Source organism: Biomphalaria glabrata, chromosome 9, assembly GCF_947242115.1.
Source record: "Biomphalaria glabrata chromosome 9, xgBioGlab47.1, whole genome shotgun sequence".
Classification (NCBI taxonomy): domain Eukaryota; kingdom Metazoa; phylum Mollusca; class Gastropoda; family Planorbidae; genus Biomphalaria; species Biomphalaria glabrata.
This window is the reverse complement of record NC_074719.1, coordinates 21360928-21384464: the sequence shown is the minus strand read 5'-3', so window position 1 is coordinate 21384464 and position 23537 is coordinate 21360928. Positions and strand designations below refer to the sequence as shown.

At 36.5% G+C, this 23537-nt stretch overlaps 1 protein-coding gene across 1 annotated transcript; it reads left to right on the top strand.

The window, feature by feature from the left end:
* The first annotated feature begins 3137 nt into the window (after positions 1-3137).
* LOC106054533 (kelch-like protein 21) lies at positions 3138-16198 on the top strand. The gene is made up of 11 exons (XM_013210426.2): positions 3138-3296; positions 3745-3879; positions 4889-5285; positions 6390-6645; positions 7020-7244; positions 9976-10112; positions 10780-10947; positions 11190-11437; positions 11531-11689; positions 14328-14626; positions 15843-16198. The coding sequence occupies exons 1-11, from the start codon at positions 3284-3286 to the stop codon at positions 16131-16133; spliced, it is 2328 nt and encodes a 775-aa protein (XP_013065880.2). The 5' UTR covers positions 3138-3283; the 3' UTR covers positions 16134-16198.
* The last annotated feature ends 7339 nt before the right edge of the window (positions 16199-23537 follow it).

The window sequence follows — 23537 nt, the reverse complement described above, 5'->3', positions numbered from 1 at the left end:
GGGTGTCATGTGGCCCACGGTTAACAAGGGTGTCATGTGGCCCACGGTTAACGAGGATGTCATGTGGCCCACGGTTAACAAGGGTGTCATGTGGCCCACGGTTAACGAGGATGTCATGTGGCCCACGGTTAACAAGGGTGTCATGTGGCCCACGGTTAACGAGGATGTCGCAACGACCAACCGCCTATACTATTCCCCCAACTAATGTCAAGTACCCATTTGCCTTAAAGGTCCCAAAATTAAATATCCCAGTATTCATCAGGATTCGGAAGTCAAGCGCTTTACCACTCAGCCACCGCGCCTCCAAAATACTGAGTAGGGGGAGGGATTAAAACTCATACAAGTGATCTCTGCTAATAGCTGGCCTCTTGCCGAATGTCACTTGCTTGGCCGAGAAGATTCGTAAGTGTAGCCCGGCCGTAGGCTATATATGCCATTTCAATACGCTCACGGGCTTTCTCGCCTTTAAAGCTGTATCAGTAGGCTTTATCATTTTTATAAAACTTAGTGTAACCATGGGCGCCCGCAGGATTCTGGGCAGCCTAATTCTATCCATTTTTTGTACCACTAGATCAATCACAATCTAATTAACAACTGAACAAATAGTGCTTCCACTGTTGACTGAAGTACAGTTGTAGTAGACTAGCCTAGGCTTATCAGGAATCGATGGCTTACCATGTACATGCACCCCCTGTAGTCTGATAAACCAAATTTTAGCCAGTTTTTAGACCATCAAAAATCAATTAACTTCTGCTAGGAAGCAACTTGACATGTAGTGCTTCCACTGACATAAAGATAAGCTACTATTGTAATCAACTAGAATAGGCTACTCTCTTTAGTACATGCACGGCCATGCGCAATTTATTATAGGCTTGCAATTCAATATTCTTTAGTATGTTAGTCGTGACAATTTGTTTTCACTTGCACACTATTAGAGTTATCATTATACTTAGTAAAGGTCTAGAATATTTTTTTGTTTGTTTTGGAGGACAAATCCTTGCCAGCTGTCTTTCGATTTGATATATGGGAAAGTTTCTTTAAACAAGATTAAGGAGTGCAGTTATCTTGGTAAATGTAAATGTAAATGTGGGAAGCGTGGTCGAGAGGCCAAGTGCGCTTGAACTTGGCTTGGCTACCTAGAGGGGGCTCGAGGTTCGACACCTGACTCGGGCAGAGACTCGGGCATAGTTGTGTTTACTGAGCGCCTAAAGGCAGCACTGCACCAAAACTGCCAGATACCCCCTTCCCCCCACCGGTCCACAAATGAGATTGGACCAAAAGCGATCTGAGCATGCTATAAGCATGAAAGTAGCGCTATATAAAAGCTATAATAATAATAATTTACGTCTTGCGGAGTTGCGGTCATTGTTAGCGCTTAAGGAAATAGCGTCCACCAGTTTACGATTGAAGAGATATAAGAAAGTTTTTCCAATGCCATCTGAGTCAAAACGTTGATTTGTATCGACGGAGCACTCGCAGCAGCAAGAATCAACTGCGTTTTCTTGGTAGTTCGGTAATTAAAATGCAGATATTTCTGGCACTGAATTGATGTGTTTGAGAGTTGGATTTGTTGATCGTGATTGTATTCGAGAAGAATTCATTGGTTTTGTCCCTTGTTAAGAGAGTCGCAGTGCCTGTATCATTGTCAGCGAATACATTATGCACAGGTTAAACATGGACAAACTACCCGGCCAATGCTACGATGGCTGCCCCCGTGATGGGTAGCATTCAGAACTGTGTTTAGGCTAGGATTTGTGAAAAATTTTGAAAAGCTGACCTTGTCCATTGTGTGTCCCACAGACTTAATCTTGTTATCATTGATCTGAATGACGTTTCAGATATATGTAATGCTGTGGGTGTCATCAAGAAGATTATCTATTTCTTCCGTAACAGTCCCAAGCAAGAGCGTTGGTGCTAAATTTACCTCTTTTGTGTGAGACACTATGGACAGAGAAATAAGAATTCATTCGGGCTTTAAGTCACAACTTTGAGAAGATCTTTGACTGTTTGGTGTATTTTTAAAATAACGATTGTAAGTGAAACCAGACAATCTGCATATGTGTAATCAGTGCCTGCTTCTCGCGTGTTTCTGATTTGTCATTTAATTGTCGTCAATTATTCACCCGTTCTTGAACCAGTTTCCGCAATGTAGCAGTCTGTCCATCTTAGCACAAGCGGCCGCTCAACAGCACATCAGCAGTCACATTAATGACATAATCAAAAACCAACTTGACCATGCTGAGGAACAATTCAAGGAAGGCATCTTGTGTAATGCGACACAGCTGGCAGACAAACTTGGTAATGAGTTGGTGCTGCCGTGACTCTGCAGTCGACAGATCTTGATTCGATAGTTTCTTCATTAACATCTCGCTTTTCAAGCAATAATATTGCTCAGTTCAACCTGTTTTGTCTACATCCTAAAACGATTCAAGAATTGTAACGTACAGAACAATATCAGCACTGCCACATACGCGTTCATCGCCGGCTTGTCCATCGCGACAAGAAGCAATTCAGTAGTCAAGTTATTGACAGTTTTGGCAGCGTTTGCATTTTTTGTTTGATTGACCGTTGGGATGCACGGACCTTGTATTATTTGCCGCTTCATTACGTTCCAATTATTTTTATGTTGTTAATTTAGTGGTCTCTAACCAACTTAAACGACCAGAAACATTTTGCACAGAAATCCACTTGAGTTGTTAAGTTTATGTAATTAAATAGAAAAAAAAAGAACTGCCATGCTGTGACTTTGACGTGCACAGACTGAAGTCCACTTTTTGACTCTTCGTTGGGCTAAATCGCGTTTTCCTCAAGCTGTGGTATGGGTCTTGGGCAGTAGCTCCACTCGCCATCCAAAGACCGTTTCTGCCCATATAAGCTATGTTTGGGCTGCTATATATAAAAAATAAACTAACGGATATGTGTTTCTACCTCTACAAGCAGTCCCTAACGACCAAAGAAGGCAAATCGGTTTGAGTAAAAATGTCCTGTAAACTTTAACTGTAACACTTAATACAAAAAAAGTAATAGATACTAATAATGACGCAAAAATAAGTAAAATAGGCATAGTGAACTCTCTAACACTTGTATTAGTTGAATTGTTAGACATCTGACGTCATTGAAATTGTTGATTTTTTTAGACGACGTCGTAGGAAATAACGAATTTATACCGGAAGTCTATTGTAAATTGTAACTGTTTGCGATAACTTTTATTTACTGTAACATTTTTTGGACTTCGTATATTTTAAATATTTTATAATCCTTTCAAGTAGTGTTAATTTTTTTTATGGAAATGAATGGTAAGTTTTTCTTTTAAGCTACAATAATGAGTCTAGATTAGTTTTAAAAAAAATTCTTTGCTCAATACTAGATCTAGATCTAGAGTCTGTTTTCTAGACTCTTAGACCCTATCCTTAGATCTAATCTAGAAGAATAAGATCTAGATCTATAGATCTTTTACATCTAACTCTACTAGATCTAGTCTATCTTTAGCCAATTTTAGAGTAATCCTAAAATGTTTAAATTAGGCAACTAAACTAGCTTGCAAATCTATTGATCATATTAAATCTAGATTAGATGTTGATCTAAGTAATTATATTAGGCTTATTTAGACAAAGTTTTTCGATATAGATCTAGATCTATATTCTGACCTACAAAATAGAGTGTAAACTTCATTAATGTTGGCCCTATACATATTAGATCTTGATCTATCAATTCTAGATATCTACTTTGTAATTTAAATTACAGTTACTGAAACTATGGAAGAAACTCGAGAGTGTGTGCCGATGAAGAAAGACATGAAACCACAGGATGACCAATGGAATGAAAGTAAGCATGACGGCGGATCAATAAAGGTGGATATGGGCACCACCATAGAAAATGGTATGTTTACATTTTGTCAACAAATTTCTTATTAGATCTAGATCTGTTCTTCTAAACTAGATCTCGGCCAACGTACACTTAGGGACCACCAAAAAAGTGATGCTATAATTTATGCCTAGGAATAGTAAGCTGACAATCGCACTAGAAATAGATCTTTAAAATGTATTAAAGCCAAGGTGGGGACAGGGAGAGAAAAACAGGACAGAAGAAGGGACCTTGACATGCTAGAAAGTTTTTTGAAACAAACTTCAGTAAGCGTGAGGCAAAGTGAGCCAGTCAATGGAGGGGTGGTGGACTGTATACTAAATGCCTTAAAGATGAGTCTTCGTCATTAGTTAACAAAAAGACGACTCAGAAGATCTACAAAAATTTTGAAATTCATACTCTCTAAATCACAACAACTGGAGTAGCCACAGTTTCCTAGTTTCTTAGTGTTTCTACATAGCAAGTTTCTGTTTTAACTGTAATCATCTCACTACTGAAACATCACACCCAGGCCGAGATCCAGTCATGTTATATCCACAACTTGGAAGTAGCATCTACGATTTTCGGACTCGAAGTTGGAAGTACTAGTTCCAGTAACAAAATTAAAGTGTTATTTTTAAAAGAACTAGATCTATTGGTTGTCAACATCAGAAACAGCATTTCATTTTGATTAAATACAATAGTACGATGGTAAAATCAAACGAAATTTTCTCTAAAGGTTTTAAAAAAAATTGTGATCAGATTTGACCAAAGTTTCAAAATGAGGCTTCTACTTGTCAGACGTTCCTTGAAACAAACATTGCTTCCGAGCCCAAACGGCATAACATTACCAAAGACAGAGTGTATATTGCACGGCTAAGTGACGAAGCAACCTTTTTTAGTCTGATCTATTTTATTTTTTTTGCGCATATAGTTTTCTTTTTTTTTAAACAAAAAAAAATGTACATTAAATTCATTGTAATAATAATAATAATAATAATAATTTACAATTTGGAATTTTGTAAAAGTGACCTTATGGTTTCAGAAAACTCCTTGATAAACAAATCGGACTCAACCGTGAAGTCGAACGTGAGTTCGAGCAACAAAGATGAGGAAGTCGGTGATGGTGGAGACAGCAATTCCAACAACAGCAACGCTAACAACAACAACCTTGAGGCGGCCTTACGGAACAATCTGTTGAGGCAGACGGAAAGCCAGGAAAAGTCGAACTCCTCCGAAATTCAAAAATCCAAACCGGAAACGTCTCCATCGGCTTCAACATCCGGTTCAACTTTGACCCCGGAAAGTGCCAACAACGATGAAGTCACATTTCTCGACCCGCGACAAAATCAAGTGTTTCAAGTTCTGACTGGAGTCCAGCAGTTAAGGAAGAGTGGCCAGTTTGCAGACCTGACAGTGAAAGTTAAAGATGTAGAGTTTAAGTAAGTTGAGCAACTTTCACTTAAGATAACTCAAATTAGCACATGTCTCTAGACTTTACGTTGGATATCTCTTTACCGCTTGTTATCTATTGCTCTTATTGTACATACCAATACACCATCAGTGATGTGTCAAGTAGATCCCTCCATGCTTTCTGTTTTCTGACATTCTGCGTGTCTCCTATTCCTGGTCTTGAAAAGGCCACACCATCTCCTTTTACTTAAGTACATACAAACAAGGACTGTTTCTTCTCTCCAAACGATTTCTTGCCTGCACATCCTTCAGATTCAAAGAGCAACGAAAGAGTGCAGTCAGATCTAGTAGAGACTTATCAAAGGAAATGTTCAGATGTATCAGACTAATCTAGTAGAGACTTATCAAAGGAAATGTTCAGATGTATCAGACTAATCTAGTAGAGACTTATCAAAGGAAATGTTCAGATGTATCAGACTAATCTAGTACAGACTTATCAAAGGAAATGTTCAGATGTATCAGACTAATCTAGTAGAGACTTATCAAAGGAAATGTTCAGATGTATCAGACTAATCTAGTTAGAGACTTATCAAAGGAAATGTTCAGATGTATCAGACTAATCTAGTACAGACTTATCAAAGGAAATGTTCAGATGTATCAGACTAATCTAGTAGAGACTTATCAAAGGAAATGTTTAGATGTATCAGACTAATCTAGTAGAGACTTATCAAAGGAAATGTTCAGATGTATCAGACTAATCTAGTAGAGACTTATCAAAGGAAATGTTCAGATGAATCAGACTAATCTAGTAGAGACTTATCAAAGGAAATGTTCAGATGTATCAGACGAATGCGTCATCGTTTTCATCTGTCTTTCTTAGACTTTTTTATTAACCTAATGTATAACGTATAACCTAATGTGTGACGTATAACCTAATGTATAACGTATAACCTAATGTATGACGTATAACCTAATGTATAACGTATAACCTAATGTATAACGTATAACCTAATCTATGACGTATAACCTAATGTATAACGTATAACCTAATGTATAACGTATAACCTAATGTATGACGTATAACCTAATGTATAACATATAACCTAATGTATAACGTATAACCTAATGTATAGGTGTCATCGTTTTGTTTTGGCTACGAACTCGCCATTCCTGAAAGCTATGATAGAGGAGTACTCTCAGACAGCCAAGTTAGAGGATGACCAAAGTTCTCTGAGTATTGAGCACAGTGATGGGGGTGATGGTATCATGAACAGAGTAGCTCTTTCTCCAGTTGCTAGCAGCTCAATGAACCAAACCGACAGAAGAATTGAAGGTGGCGTGAAAGACTTGATCGTTCTGAAAGGAATACAAGCAGATATCTTCTCAAAGGTAGGACCAATAATTAACTATACACCGCTTTTCATTTATTAGTGATAGTGAAATCGTGGAATTTTAAATTTATTTAATGTTGAATAAAACTATTTGAGGTTTTATCAATTGTATTTTTTTATACTTCTGTGTGACTTTAATAAAAATTAAAGAAGAATGGCAAATATCTTAAAAATTATTTATTTTTTTGGAACTGGTTCCGTGGTCACGAGCTCTGATCTACCATAAGACAATCTGTTTAGCTCGTAGTGTCACCCAAAAAGTGACCTAAATGTCATTCGCAATGCGTTCTCATGTTCAATATATTAAATTATAATATTAATTAGAAATTCTTTTTTATTAATTGCTTTGTAAAAAATATTATTCTTTGCAAGATTTTAGACTTCATGTACTGCGTTTTTGATGACGTCATCAATGAAGACAACGCCCTGGAGTTACTTCTGGCAGCCGACACGTTTCAACTAGGTTTCCTCAAGCGGACCTGCGCAGGTTTCATTACTGACACTCTTTCGACTAAGAACGTGTTTGACGTCGTTGCCTTGTGCGATGCTGGATACGCTAGCTTGTTTGAACCGAAAGTATTGAGACGAAGTCACCAGGTACAAACCAATGGATTGATTTTTGTTTTCTCTTTTGCATTGAAAAGTTTGCTTGCTTGAGACTGAACTGTGTGAACAATCTTTCTATGCAACAACAAACATTTGTGGAACATTTCTTATCAATATTTTGTCACCGACAGGGTTAAAATACAACCACACACATATATACACTTGTACACACCTATACACACTTGTACACACCTATACACACATGTACACACCTATACACACTTGCACACACCTATACACACCTATACACACATGTACACACCTATACACACTTGTACACACCTAAACGAAAGCGAAACTAAAGACGAAACCTTCAACAGGAACACACACACACACACAAAAAGCATGAGAAAGTAAACTTTAAAAGTGAGGCTTAGACCTACAATGTGTCTAATGAAACAAATTACGGGCTGTAAAACTACTAGATCACAATTGCGTGGAGCGACCTTTTGCTTTACTTCATCTCTCGCGTAACACTAGAATGCTTGTACACTTTCATGTCGGCTATTTTGTGAGATGAATGCCTCTCATTGAACCAATGGGAGAGTCTATTTCTTTCTTTTGTGTCAACTGTGAGCTGATCAGCCATAGATGCTCTTTCATCGTTGAATTGTTTCCCACATTTTTTTCAGTTTATTATTAAGGCAAAGACGGAGGATATGTTCCTTAAGAGGACTCGTCCTCCTTTTGTCGGACGTCTTGTAACTCTATGTTTTCCTTTTTTTTTACAAAGCTTATATTAAATCACTCTGTCTTTCTGATAAAAATGGTAGTACACATTTCTCCCACACCCATTCTCGGATCAAGTTGAAACTTTGCGCTATTGCCCATTAGCATAGACAAGACACGAACTTATAACAAAATTAAAGAATTAGTTAATTAATCACTGGTAATTAATTATTTTCTTTTATCCCAAGAAGGAATTTAATTCTTCAGTATTCACAGATATGGCTAAATATGTTGGCTTTGAACCTCTTAGATAATTATTTCTTTATTTCTCCCACACCCATTCTCAATCAAGATGAAACGCTAAACAATTATTTATTGTACCTGAAAAAAAAAAGCATGAATCAATTACAAAATTAACTGATTAGTCGATTAATTATTGTTAATTAATTTGTTTGTTTGATATCGAAAAAGAGACTAACTTCTACATTATTGAAATATATAGTTGTTAGTGCGGAATTCTTCCCCTTAGATAATCTTTGTTTTTTCTAAGAAATTCTTTACATTTTCCTGTTTTAATGTCTCGTTTACATCTTTACATTTTCTTGTTTTAATGTCTCGTTTACATCTTTACATTTTCTTGTTCTTTTGTCACGTTTACATCTTTACATTTTCTTGTTTTAATGTCACGTTTACATCTTTACATTTTCTTGTTTTAATGTCTCGTTTACATCTTTACATTTTCTTGTTTTAATGTCTTGTTTAGATCTTTACATTTTCTTGTTTTAATGTCACGTTTACATCTTTACATTTTCTTGTTTTAATGTCTCTTTAAATCTTTACATTTTCTTGTTTTAATGTCTCTTTAAATCTTTACATTTTCTTGTTTTAATGTCTCGTTTACATCTTTACATTTTCTTGTTTTAATGTCTCGTTTACATCTTTACATTTTCTTGTTTTAATGTCTCGTTTACATCTTTACATTTTCTTGTTTTAATGTCACGTTTACATCTTTACATTTTCTTGTTTTAATGTCTCGTTTACATCTTTACATTTTCTTGTTTTAATGTCACGTTTACATCTTTGTAAGCATCTCGCGACTGTTAAGTACAAGACATTTATGTTCGTTCATTAGAAGTGCTTCCAATAGCAGATTTTGTTACGATTTGCAAAGATAAGTAGTTGAATGAATATTATTATACTATAGAATTTGTCTTTACTTAATCTTATCTGTTGTATATCAATCTAATGCGTCATCGTAATCGGTATGTGACGTTTAGGCGCCGCCTTTTTGACGACGCCGTTTTGGCCCCGCCGTTTTGGAGACTGGACGTTTTGGCGCGAGATATCATTTGACGATAATTTAATAAGCACTTAGCTTTTTTTTTATGAACCCTTGAATTCCAGCGACTTAGGTAAATAACCATGGTGTCTAAGTATACTTACAATATTTGGAGAAATATGGTACATGTATAGGATGTATTCTATGTGTACTTATTATGAGCAAGTGTTTGGTATGTATGGAGCTGGAGATACCTTACAGTCATTAAATAAACCAATGTTAATGTCAACAAATAATTGCATCAATTTTTAGTCTATCATCGTTTCATTTTGTTTTTAATTTTAAAGTAATATCTTAAAAAATAAAAGTGTGACTTAATAAACACACATACACAAGCCAAAATGTTTATTAAAGAAAATGATGTGAAAAACAAACACACATTTACATTTAGTACGTGAAAAATATGTCTTAATACAAACACTCATGCAAAACATAGATATGAATAATTCTTGTAAAAGAAATAATACAATAAACGTACATAATGTATTTCGCGCCAAAGCGTCCCGTCGCCAAAACGGCTCGCACCTAAACGTCCTGCTTCGATCGTAATGATGGTCTCATGGTTGATTCCGGACAGTAACCAGAGCGCTCTCTGAAAGTAGCAGCGATTCAAGTCATTAATGTCCAAGAAATCATCAAGAAAAGACTGTAGAGAAAAGACGTCAGTGCGCATGTCATTATGTTTTCATTCCGGTATTGGTTTCCACTTACCAGGTGATCAGAGAACATTTCGCTCAGCTGAGTGGCACTGAAGAGTTCCTAACACTAAGCAGACATCACATGATACCCTTGATAGCTGACAGTATGCTGCACGCGCAAGAGGAGATCGAAGTCATCCAGGCTCTCCTCAGGTTTGTTTCTAATGAACGTATAAACTTCTGCTGGATGATGGATCACACATACTTGTCTGTTTGTGACATTAATTACTTTTAATTATGTAGATATCAATTAGTTTTGAAATACAAAAATACATTTAAGGATATTTACAATTTAGTGTGTATAGAAAATAAATTATCCGGGCATAGGCAAGCTTTTCAACATATTTTATGTTACGAAACTAGTGATGAAATTCATCATGAAATGAGTTCTTTTTTTTTTTTTTTAATTTTGTTTGAGAAATCTCGAGCGCTCCTCCAGAAAGAAAGACTATTAATGTCTTCATCCAAATTGTGCCGGTGTGCCTAAACTCAAACTCAAACTAGGCAGATATCCGAAGTGTTTTTATATTTTTCATCTTCGTTCTCATTTTTTATGTTGGAGGGTTCAGACCAGTAATCCTATATCTGAGATGAACTGCACAGTGGTTTCCAGATCAGGCAGTTCTCAATATTGGATAGTTATTCTTCTATAGCAGGGTTTTGGGGCCAAACTCTTGTTCAGGTCTCTAATATTGCTTTAAGAATAGATTTAATGCATTGATTAATGATTTGCATTTTTTAAAAAAATGTCTTTATTCATGTTTTAGTCCTAACAAGTATTATGATGAAAGTATTCGTACTTTACTCGTGTCCACTGTAGATGGGTCAGATTTCGGCCAGAAGAGAGGTCCGCTGATTTAACTCTCATGCTGCAACATATTCGCTTCCCTCTAATGACGTCATGTGAGCTGGATAAACTTCGGGAAATCCCGATGCTACGAGAAAACTCGTTGGCCATGGCACTGGTGGAAGAGTCCCGAGCTTATGAGTACGTGGATTGTTTCGTATCTTATTGTTGTTATTTGTTGTTGTTGTTGTTCTTATTGTTGTTGTTTTTTTGTAATATTCTGCTAATTATAACGAACATTAATTCTTCGCAACTTATATTGATGCCTAAATGACATTCACAAAATAAAACAATATAGTAATTGCATTTAAAAGCTTATAAACAGCATGTGAAGAAACTAACTGTGGACACTCTAGGTGAGCTCTCTTGTTTTATTTATCCAGACTTCTCGACTGCACAGACCGGCTCGCCTGGCCTCGGCACAACTGTATCTCTAGGTGTCTCTTCCCCACACGAGACTTCATCATCTGGACCGCTGACCGAGACAAGGGACTTCACTTCTACTCCATCATTGATGGCATCCACCATAAGGTGACCACCTTTGGAGATCTGAGCTCCTCCATTGCTGGTGGTTTTACATTTGACAGCACTTCCTCCGTGTGTTGCTATGGTGACCATATATACTTTACAGGTAAATAATTCGATTGGCATGTAAGTTTAACACAATCAAACATTGACATACGCAATTAAAGTTTGGCAAAAATGGATTTGTTTGTGTCTTTAGGTGGAGAGTTTAATACTGACATGACTTGGAGTGTCAACAGTTCTACTGGTGAGGTGAAAGTGCTTGCTAAAATGCCAAGAGGTCGAAAGTTCCACAGTATGATCGCTGCTAGAGGCTGCATTTACTGTCTAGGTGGACAAGACAAACGGGGATATTCAGGTGCATGTTTGTTGTCAAATTAGATCCAATTCAACTTTACAAACATTAAAAATACATTAGTTTGATTAGCTCTTTGTTATTGACACATTAGTTTGATTAGCTCTTTGTTATTGACACTTTCTTCGGAAATAACGCCTAGCCTATTTGTTTCTCCCTGAGTATTCTCTACATTTACTTGAGGCTGTTTTCTATTGGTCTCTAATACAAGTACTCTGGTAGTAGTCCTTTACACTCACCTTCATCTGTTCCTTAGACGGTACCATACAAGATCCTTTTTCTCTTCTTTGCCAAGAATACAGTCTCAATCTTTGATAGGTCTGTCCACTCATTGATGTTGTCTAACCATTGCTTCTTGTTCTTTACACTCAAAGCTCTTTTTAATCGAAATTAGTCTTGGCTTCCAAACCTAGGGTCCTGGGTTCGAATCTCATTGAAAACTTGGATTTTGAATTACGGGATATTTTTTTTATTGCGCCCCTGAGCCCACCCATCTGACTTTAGTTGGGGGAAGTAAAGGTGCTTTGTCGTTGTGCTGACCACATAACACCCTGCTCGTTAACCGTTGGCCAAAGAAACAGATGACTTTAACATTATCTTACCTAAAGATCGCAAGGTCTGAAAGGGATAAAAGAAAAAACAGTCTTTCAATTATAATTGGATCTACTTTTTTTGTGACGGTATGCACCGGTACGGCGTACCGGCACCTTTTTGAAAAAAAAAATACTTTTCTTGTATTTCAACGTATCTATATATATAATTATCTTCTTCCCTCAAGAGTTTGAACGAGAAGCAAGTAAAGGAAAGATCACTCTCTTATTTCTGCGGATAGTCCACGAGAAAACAAGAGGGGGCGGGGGAGAACACGTGGGTATTCACACGTCGCTACGCATGGCTGCGCGCTGGACACTGTCAAACCCTGCCCGCTCCCATCCCCCTTCGTTTTGCGGGAGGTTTAGAGTAAAAAGTAAATTATCTTCAACTCTGAAGGAATATCCGAAACATTTTACAAACAAACATTTTACAAATACTAAATAGCAGGGTCGGACTTAACCATTGTAGAGCCCTATGCGAAACAGATTTCGCGGGGGCCAAGGTTGGGTAGGGAAGCGGATAATAAGTAAAAATTAAGAGTTTGTATTAGAAAATAAATTCGACTTTGCATTTTTTTTCATTCTTTACTACGTACAGAATTACTTTACAAGCCTTGCGTGTAGCGAAGTCATACAGTATATCATAAAAATTATATTTCCTACATAGCAATAGCAAGAATTACCACATGTTTCAATCTATCTACGAGAATTGTTGATCTCAAGTAATTCTTCATTAGTTTGAGGCGCGAGAAGCTTCTTTCACTAGATTCCACAATTGCGGGTATTGCATAATGCCGTTTTTTTTTTATCGCTCGTAGGATTGATGTTTTCCATATTGAATGACACCACAAAATGACAATTTTCTAGATTTCAGGAGATTTGTATGAGTTTTCAAAAGATTTTAATAATTTCCGGATATTTCCAGAACTTTTTCGTATATTTTGCAATTTCAGGAGATTTCCAGGACCTCATTTAAATCGACAGGAGGCCGCGGGAAATCTGTTATAAGTTATAAAATGGTTAAATTTAATAATGTATGCACCTAAAATTTGCGCGGGTGCTATCAAAATGCGGGGCCCACTGCGGTGGCATAGGTTGCAGTGGCCTAATGTCGGCCCTGCAAAAATAGCGGTGTATGCTACGCCGCCGGTCGACTAGTAATATTAATTTTTAGTAGTTAAAAGTTAGGCAATCAACTACTGAGTACCGGCACCTAATCACTGAGTACCGGCACCTAATCACTGAGTAGCGACACCTATTTTTTTTTTAAAGCACTGTAGTATATATATATATATGGGCATTCGGGCAAATGTCCGGTGGGCCGGTACCCAAGTGGGCCGGTAGGGCCACCGAAAGGGACGCATGAATGCCAGTAAATTGTTTTGAGATTTATATTATTCTCTCAAAAGGCAACTTTTTGAGAGTCATGATTAAATAAAAATACGTTTTACACTATTCAAGTCTAGTACTAATCTAAAGCATGGATCCGTCTATAGTGGTTATAGTAGACTTCACTAAACGATAAACAAGGAAATTAAAGCATTTATTTTGTATAGAGATCGACGTTAGTATGTAACAAAGGGATCAACAACAACGTTCCAAGTCCTATAGAAGACATGTCCAGTCACATACGAATTTTTGTTTGTTTGCTGGAGTTGGCCCGCTACGAAGTCCTTCACAAATCACAATTATTATCATGAACAGTGTTGAAATGTGTTGATTGGAATCAAAATGCAAAAGAATCTAAAAAAGAAGAAAAAAGAAGGAGCTGAAAATAAGTAATAATAACTATTGAAGACTGGGATTTTTAATTTTCGAATCTTCGCGCGCCTCTGAGTCCACCCAGCTCTAATGGGTACCTGACATTAGTTGGGGAAAAGTAAAGGCGGTTGGTCGTTGTGTAAATATGACATCCTCGTTAACTGTATGCCACAGAAACGGATGGCCTTTACATCACCTGTCCTATAGACCACACGGTCTGAAAGAGGAACTTTTATTTGTATTGACTAGATCGTTGTTTTGTTTTTTTTTTCGTTACGTACCCTCAGTCCTAGAATGTGTTGATGCCTACATTATTGACAAAGACGTGTGGGTCAAGGTTGGTCATCTCTCAGTCCCTGCATACCACATGGCCGCAGTCACTAGCGGAGGAGCCATCTATCTGATTGGTGGCTTGGACCACGCCGGGCAGCCTCTACGTATTATCCAATGCTTTGTGGCCCTGAGATCTGGATTGTATTCTGCCTTCAAGGTGGACATTCCCAACATGCCCCCAAGTCTGCTGAGTGCACGTGCCATAACTTCCGGTCTTGACTCTATGGTGTACATTGTATGTGGACATGGCGAGGTAAGGAGAATTATTTTAATATATATAATAAAGTATTATTTATTTATTTATTTATTACATAGAAAAGGCAATGGTGGGGTAGCTTGCCTAAAATGTGCAGTGCAAATAGACATCTCCCCCCCCCTTTTTTTTTTCTTACAATTATGTGCTTCTTTTTGGTCTGTTATCTTCAATAAGCCCAAACAAATGTAACCAGAATGTGTGGTAGCCTTCTTCAAACATTGGTTTAATGTCCTCATTTGTGGGTACTTCAATAAGCCCAAACAAATGTAACCAGAATGTGTGGTAGCCTCCTTCAAACATTGGTTTAATGTCCTCATTTGTGGGTACTTCAATAAGCTGCTCCTGCATTAGTATGTATTCATCCGTGATTTAAATCTGAGTTTTCCACATACACAATGGTTCAATACCCAGTCGGAAATATGCAAATGAACAATGTTTTCAAATCTTTGGTTAAAATCATCAAAGAATAGTACGTAATAAACCTAGCATTGAGAGGCGAGTTGATTATCACTGGTCTTTAGCGAAGAAGTTATTTTAATTGGATAATTTTCATTTTCTCTGCGAACCCCATTCAATCGTCTCGCGGACCCCTGGGGCTCTGCGTGACTGCATTACACAGTTACACTCTTCTAAAACACCTCCTTTGAGATGAAAACAAAATTGTTCAACTTCTTATTACTTTATTTTGACCGCTACTCCTCGATAATATTGTTAGTAAATAAATGAGGGACTGTACACGAGTAGATAATCTCTTGTTAAATATGGGACTCTAGAATAATTTTAAATCTAGGTTTAAAACATGATTACATGTTTTTATGTATAGATTCTAAATAATCTTTTTCTAGAGATTGCTGACAAACTTCGGACGATGATAGAAAGATTAGAATTATGTTGAGGGATTTCAATAATTTTAAACCTTTAAACCTATTGTTTCATTGAATATGGAGTGATTTGATTACTGCTCATTATTTGACTAAACGTTACTAAAGGTTTCTGTTCATTTAGTGCAATCGCACGTGAATATGTTAATTGAGCAGTTATGCCTAAGATATAGCTTGAGGATATATTTTAAGACAAGCCAATATAGTTTGCTAGTTTAGGGGAAAAAAATATAAAAATTGTTTATTTTTTTTATGTGAAGGAAATTGATTACTTCAAAATATATATTTTACTCAAAGGGTACCTCAAGCTAATGAGATTCTGTGTCTTACAGGTCTACAGGTTTGAACCGGAGACACGTGACCTGGCCCTTCTCACCACGCTTGTCAACCTGAGCGAGAATCCCAGGGTTCGCTTTGGCCTGGCCCATATGGGGGGATGCCTGGTGGTCATAGGCGGGCACCAGCTGGGCCACTCCACCCGCGAGCCAGTGAGATCCGTGTGTTTGGACATCGCCTCCAAACTGGAGGTCCGCGACTACTCGCCCATGCTGCCAGGGGAAATTGTCAACACGTGCGTGGCTGCCAAACTCTGCACAAACATCCTCAAGTTGTTTAACGATTAGACGATGGGCAGATTAGGGTTAAAGAAGAACGAGCAGAGAGAGAGAGAGAAGAGAGAGAGAAGAGAGAGAGAAGAGAGAGAGAAGAGAGAGAGAGAAGAGAGAGAGAGAGAGAGAAGAGAGAGACATAGAGAGAGGGTGACAAGGTAGAGATGGAACTTGATGTTTTTCTTGAGACAGATGGTCAGCAATGATAATAAACAATGAAGTGTGTTGATCAAAGAAAGTTTAGACGATCCTAAACCATAAACAATATTGTTTCTGTCCCCGAGATTACATTTAGTTGAGCAGGAAGTATGAAATGATTATTTATGGAAACGAAACTGTCTAGTTGTCAAAGAGTTAACAAACAGTCCCATAGAAACAAATATTTTGAATCAAATGACAGAACTATAGTTTGGATGATCAATGAACTATTTATAAATGTTAGATATTCCTGCAAAGTAATTCCGTGTGTGAAACATAAAGAGTACACATGTTTGGAGATATTATTATAATTTTTATCATTCTATGCTGTTAATAGGTCTATATAACATTGTGCATAGCCCGTGAAAGACTTTGATATAGCTATAAAATAAAATATTTTCCATTTTTTAAATTAAATTATTTGACAATTAAGTAATCCATGAGTAAGGAAAAAAATGAAACTAGGCTGGTGTGTGTGTGTGTGCGTCATCTTAAAGGAGTGTTTTCAAGAGAACTTATGACTTGTATTTTGTCTTGACTGGCTTGTTTGAAAATAAATCTTGTATATTTTTATAACAATAATCCATGTGCAGGTTTATCCTGTGTATTTTTATGTTGAGCTTTTGAGTGTTTCAATTTATTCCTTGATAGAAGAATTTTAATTTTTTATACGTTCATTCACTTTGATATGTCAAGTTATTCACGTTTCTCCACAGATTTGTAAACCATCTTGGTTTTTTTTTTTTGTATCAAAGGTGGTCTTTTAGTGTTGTCTGAGCTCAATAAAGATTTGGTTCAGTTCATCTCTTGAGACTTGCTTCCTTTTTTTTTTTTAAACATCTCTACGTATTGTTTTAACTATAGGATCAAACTAAGATTAAAAAACTGATACCATCTAAGAAAGTAAAGTGATACTAAGTTCAGATGACAATAAACAATACAAAATGAACTTTAAAAAAAATTCGTTGAATTGAAGAGATGTATGATGTATAACAAACAAATGTTCACATTTGACTAGAGGAACACCATAACATTTAGAGACATTTCAGGACAGCAGACGACTATAAGTAGCAATAATACATAAACCTCTGAGCCATAACTTACACATACACCCAGCCTGACAGAATGCTCCCTTTCTCCTCTAGTACCATTAGAGCATGGAATAGGTTGATTAAATTGGGCAAGACAGCTAAAGACTTAGTAGTGAAAAAAAGCATTTTAATGAAGCATGGTGAACACTATTTTCCATATTTTTCTTAATACAAATTCACTGTTTTTGAGTGAATGCATTTTTTGTGACCCCCCCCCCCCCCCTGTAACATATTTCTAAAATCTCTAGAACTAATAGAGATAAATATGTCATATTTGGTACACATATTCAGAGATAAATACTACAGAGAATCAGCTAGTTGTCATGACTTTAGCTCAAGAAGTTTTTAATATACGATCTTTTGGGGAAAAAAATGTGGATGCATTTTACAGGAAAAAAAGCACCCTTTTTTAAAAAATCATAAAATGCACAATACTAAGGGAAAATGTATAAAATTTAACTAGCTCCTTCCAGCCACCTTTATACTTTAAGGTGTAAGTATTTTTAGCTTTGAAATTTATCTATTTTGAAAAATTTTAGAATTTTCCTATATGAACTAATTTTGTTTATTTTCAAGATGGCCGCCATTACCATGGCAACCCGGAAACATTAGACAACATTCAATATATATTTTTTATTATTGAGTTGTCATATGATATAATATAACAATAGTTATTAAGTTAAAGCAAAAATAAAAAAAATTAATTTCGCACTCCAGTAACCCCTTAACATGCATTACTAGATTGCCACAAAGATATGCGAAGAACGTCTGTATAAGATAATTTTAGCAGGAAAAAAAAAGTATGTGATAAATAAAAGCACAGTTTGGAGCATATAGGTTTTATAAACATTTTCTTGTTTGCTGCTATTGTTTTCAAAAGGCTCAATCTCTCATTCAAGACATCAGCGAAGAGACATTTCTCTTTGGTTAAAAGTCAGATGTACATAATGTTATGAGAATACATTCCACGTGTATAATATGCAACACTGTTTATTAAATGTAAAATATTGTTATAAACCCGGTGGTGGCACAGATGGGGGTAATGGTGTGAGTGGAGTCAGCCGACGCAAATCGCCCCAGGCCAGCGCTAGACGAGCGGTCAACCGTGACGAGTTACGACGGTCAGCCGAGTCGAGTGTCAACAGGACGGTTCGGGAAGGATCGCCGTCGTGAACAGAGCTAAGGGGCGTCACGAGAGATGTAGTCATGTGACGAAACTAGAAACGTCGAGCGATGTTCCGTCCGGTTCTAGAAGGCCAGTAGGGACCCTTTATAAAGAGCAGAGGTGTCCAGTCAAGACGGTTCAGAGCCCGGTTCACTACAGTCCGGTCGACTACATCACAGTTCAGCGGTAGGTTCTGTACGGAACATTACGACGGTTCAGTGCGGAGTACTGTCAAGTACAGTTGAGACGACTGGCGTCTTTATCTTGGTCTGATCGAGTCCGACACAACGAGCCTAGTGTGTGAAGTCAGTCCTGAACTGTTGAACCCAGTGCAAGCCCGGAACGAGACAGAGAGGCCAGGCGGTACGGTGTTATCGGAGAGATATTTGCACAGTGTACGCGTTGCCAATTGTGCAGTATTGGCTGTTATTTATTCAACTATTAAAGTGTTACGTTATTTTGGAGCCCTGAGTTGTCAAGTTCTTTACGTTGGTGGTGTATGGTGCTGTTTGCAGAGAGCCTGGATAGTGAGATTCGTAACAATATATTTGACTTATAGACATACTAAATACATCTTTATCTTTTAAAACAAAAGTAGCTTTTTAAACAAAAACCCTAAATTTATTGATACAAATATTTTTATAACAATTTTTTTTCTTACGAAAATATTCTGAAAATATACCAAGTCTATTAAGGCTATTTTTTTAAACTATAAATACTCAATATTATTTGTAAAAAAGGTGTATTATTTTTAAAAAATGGTTGAATAGCTAATTTGTATAATTAAATGGTTTGCCTTTATAAAATAATAAAAAGTAGCCGTTGCACCAAAACATTGTAGCATCTATACTATTATGATAATTGATTTACAATATTCTTGTCTAGTTTCTGCCATCTAAACGGCAAAGAAGAATGGACAGTCAGACCGGCGCCTTCGACAATCACGGAGGTCACGGAGGTCACAGTCAGACGGACAGATTGACAGACTACACACAACTAAAAGCGGCTTTTGCCCTTTTTTCAAAAGATCGCTAAAAATGAACAAAGTTTCAATGTACAAAAATGATTTAAAGGCAACCTGGTAACGCAAAAGTTAATTATTTTTTTTTACAATACTTCTATTAAACTCGTACCTCCGTGGAAACTAAAACCTAAGCCCTGGGCTCAAAACTGTAAAAACATGATCTCGAAAACGGCTATAACGATTTTCCTAGAAATTTGGCAGTTGATGTAGGGGTATACATCGTTGGTAAACGAATTACTAGCTCGTTGGACGCACAGGGAAAACTCTTAGTTTGACCGTTATAATTGAAATTTGGCTACATAACTAGAAAATATATTGAACGGACTATACCTCTTCGGGTATTTCCGCATGTATTGAAGAGTTTAATAAATTAATCATAGACTTATATCTACTATATCTAGACTGGACATGGAGACTTTTTAACACTACAAAAAATGTCCTGAAAAAAGTTGGATGAAGGCGTTGTTTTGTAAAGTAGTTCAAAGAAGTAAAGCTAGGTTTTTTTTCAACCCTAACCTATGTAAAATATAATTTAATTTTTAGATCTAGATCTAGTAATTGAACATCAAAAATAAAAAAGTATTCTCGTCTCATAATTATTATTTTGCAATTTTTAGATACATTACCTAGAAATGTCTAGGTAATCAATCTATTTAAATGTACATAAGATGATTTAAATCAACATGAATTATTTCCATCTAGGATTATTTATTTTCCATCTTTGTTTCATATATTTGCGTGAATATCCGAGAAATGATTTTGCATTATTTCTAAACCTTGAAAACTAAAGATCATTACTTTTCTAAAACTGAAAAAATTGATTGGGGCGACTCCCCCTAGAGCCTGAAAAAAGAGTTTACATACATTAAAATCTATATATAGATACGCCTGTGAATCGATCAATCGCGGATAAGAATTTATTTCCGGTTTCCAGTCTAGATCTAATTTATAAGTCTATGAAATTAATGTTCAGGAACATTATTTAACTATAAATTTTTTTAAATCTAACACTCTTTAGTTATTAATAGCAAAAAATCGTTCTATAAGTTGTATAGAAGAGGTATTGTCTTTTAAAAAAGTATTTTTTAAAATGTTTTTTTTCTTTTTAAAAGTATTTAATTTTTTTTTTCAGAGAGAAATCAGACGGCTCTGTGAATCTTTCTTGATCTGTACAACACGAAATAAATTGAAATGTAAAGTTTAGATTGAGATCGAAGACCGAACACGTCCAAAGGAACAATTGGACTTTCCTAAATTGTACCTTGTAACACTAATCCCAATGACCGTGTGCTAAAACACATTTCATGTTTCATTCTTGTTCGTTTTTGAAGTCATCATTTCCAGCAGTTTGCTTGAGACACATTTATTTAAATTCCACTCTTAGACATAAAACGTATTTAAAAACGAATGGGCAACTAACTAACGGTAATAAAGGAAACTGAATACCAGGATCAACTGCCATATATTGAGATATTGTTACAATTAGAGCTGAACTATGCTTTCTTTAGTTGGCAACAGTGACGTTCATTTTAGAGTCCTTGACATTGTCTAGTTTATTGTGTGTACTTATAGTATTTAATATATTCGATGTCAATGTATTCGATGTTTAATGTGTTCGATGTAAATATATTCAATATTTATATATTCGTTTAAAATGTTTTCAATGTTCAGATTCTGCTCTTGTAACGTTTGACAAAAGTAGTAAAAACAAAAGCCTTTCTAAAATTATAGAATAATATTTTGCAATATTCTTGTTAATAATTGGTGAGTACCATTTGGCTATTTTATTGGCTGATCACACCATATTTCTACTTGTTGAAGGTAAAGATCTGGATAGCGTCACTGAACTCTGATGATACCCAGACTTAAGGCTGTTGTTTGATAAGCCAGGACACAATGTTTTGATGTGGGCGTATCAATATTGAATCCAGGCATGAAGAGAAAATTCATGCAAAGTTTAGTTAGCATCATTGATTAGCGATATTCTTCCTTTCAAACAAGATATTGCATAATTAGTCTGTATAATTCGATTGTCTCCCTTTCAAACAAGTCATTGCGTAATTAGTCCTTATTCCTTACCCCCCACCTCCCCCCACCCCCACGCCATCCTGTTACTTCCTCATGAAAGAAAAAAAAATTGTCACGTCGGAGCTTTTAAGAAAAATCAACTTTGCATGTTTGTGTATAGTATTCTAGCACACGCACAACCTTCGATGTCATGCAAAACAATCCTACAGAGCACAGATCCAGGTGTAGAAAAATAAAGGAGGAAGACGGAGTTCAAATTAAATGTCCGTGAGGAGTGGATGGGGCTGTCTGGCATGACTCTGTGAGAGCAGCAGGTCGTCAAGACACCATTAAGGCCAACATGAGTTCACTAACGACACTTTTGTGGAGTTCGAGGGGAAAAATAAAAATAAACATTTCTATGGGACAGACATTGCAATATTTAATTCACATAAGAACAGGGGACTTAATCAACTTTTACCACCACATCTGTCAAGTACATTTTTTCCCTTGTTCAGTATCAAACAAAATAATTAATTACCAGTAGTTTATTAATTAATTTTTATTTATTTTTTTAAAATTGTTTCTTATTTTGTCAGGTGCATGAAATAATTGTACAAAATCTCAGCTTTATCCGAGATTGGGTGTGAGAGAAATAACGTGTACAAACCTTTTACCAGACAGACAAACCAGACAGACAGACAGACAGAGTGAGTTAATATAAGCATTGTAAAAATGTAATAATAATACTAACATTAATGTATCTCCATACCCTGTGGAATCATGTGTTCAGTTGGCCTAACAATACAAAAATATCTGAAACACACTCGACACTCCCACACGCCTCTTCCTTTTGTAATGTGGTTGTTGATAGCTTGCAGTTCAAAGCTTCTGATATTCATGCTGATAATATTGAACCCGGCCGATTTACCTGCAAGCGAGGACTTCTTCTGGGGCCGATTCTGAGTCTGTGTTTCCTATGTAGCCTTGTTGTTGTTTTTTGTATGCTTGTTTCCAAACTATCTTTGTCGCCTCGCCATTGTTTAGTTTAGTGAGCTTTGACTTGAGCATCATGGACCATGGTTCGTTTATCTATTGAGTTGTCCATCTTGTTCACATCGACATCTTTGTACTCTCTGACGTTGTTCTTTTTAGCTTCATTTAGATTATAGTATTGCGGGAAGCGTGGTCGAGAGGCTAAGTGCACTTGGCTACCTAGAAGGGGCTCGAGGTTCGACACCTGACACGGGCAGAGTGAGCGCCTAAAGGCAGCACGAAAACCAACTCCTAGATACCCCCCCCCCCAACCACTGGTCCAAAAATGAGATTGGACCAAACCGCTCTGAGCATGCTATAAGCATGAAAGTAGCGCTATATAAAAGCTATAAATATATATTATATTTATATTGCACCCACGTTTCTCCTTATCCCTTTCTCTTCTTTTTTCTATCTTACTGTACTGTATTGCTTTAAGAATGTAAACCGGATGTTATAAAAACAACTAAACAGATAAGTTAACTGGGATGACAATGTATTGTGAAATCACCCATTGGCTTGATGCATTGTGATTGTATAGCGTTCTGATCTGCTCCTATGTCAAGCAAATAGTAAGATGTATGTATGCAGGTCTGATTGTATGTATCAATGTATGTTGTTTATAAAAGTGAACAACATATGACGGTTCCTTTAGTTGCGTATTAAAAGTATTATTCGACATTGTGCATCAGCTTGGAGTATTGTTGGCCTTTCGCCTGTGTTTGGTTATTTGAATGATACGTCTAAAATCTACACAAGACACAGTGCGGAGGTGCCTAACAACAGGTGTAAGAATCTGGTAAAGAACACATGTGTTCAAGTTGAAGTAATATGAAAGGTGTTCTTGATTGTTGTTTTTTTCTCTTTTTGTGTGTGTGCCTTTTAGTTAGATCTAGTAT

What these genes read in the sequence shown, in the direction of transcription:
- LOC106054533 (XM_013210426.2), top strand. An exon ending in GGGCACCACCATAGAAAATG is followed by an intron (nt 3,880 to 4,888) that starts GTATGTTTACAT and finishes TTATGGTTTCAG; the next exon opens with AAAACTCCTTGATAAACAAA. An exon ending in TATTGAGACGAAGTCACCAG is followed by an intron (nt 7,245 to 9,975) that starts GTACAAACCAAT and finishes TCCACTTACCAG; the next exon opens with GTGATCAGAGAACATTTCGC.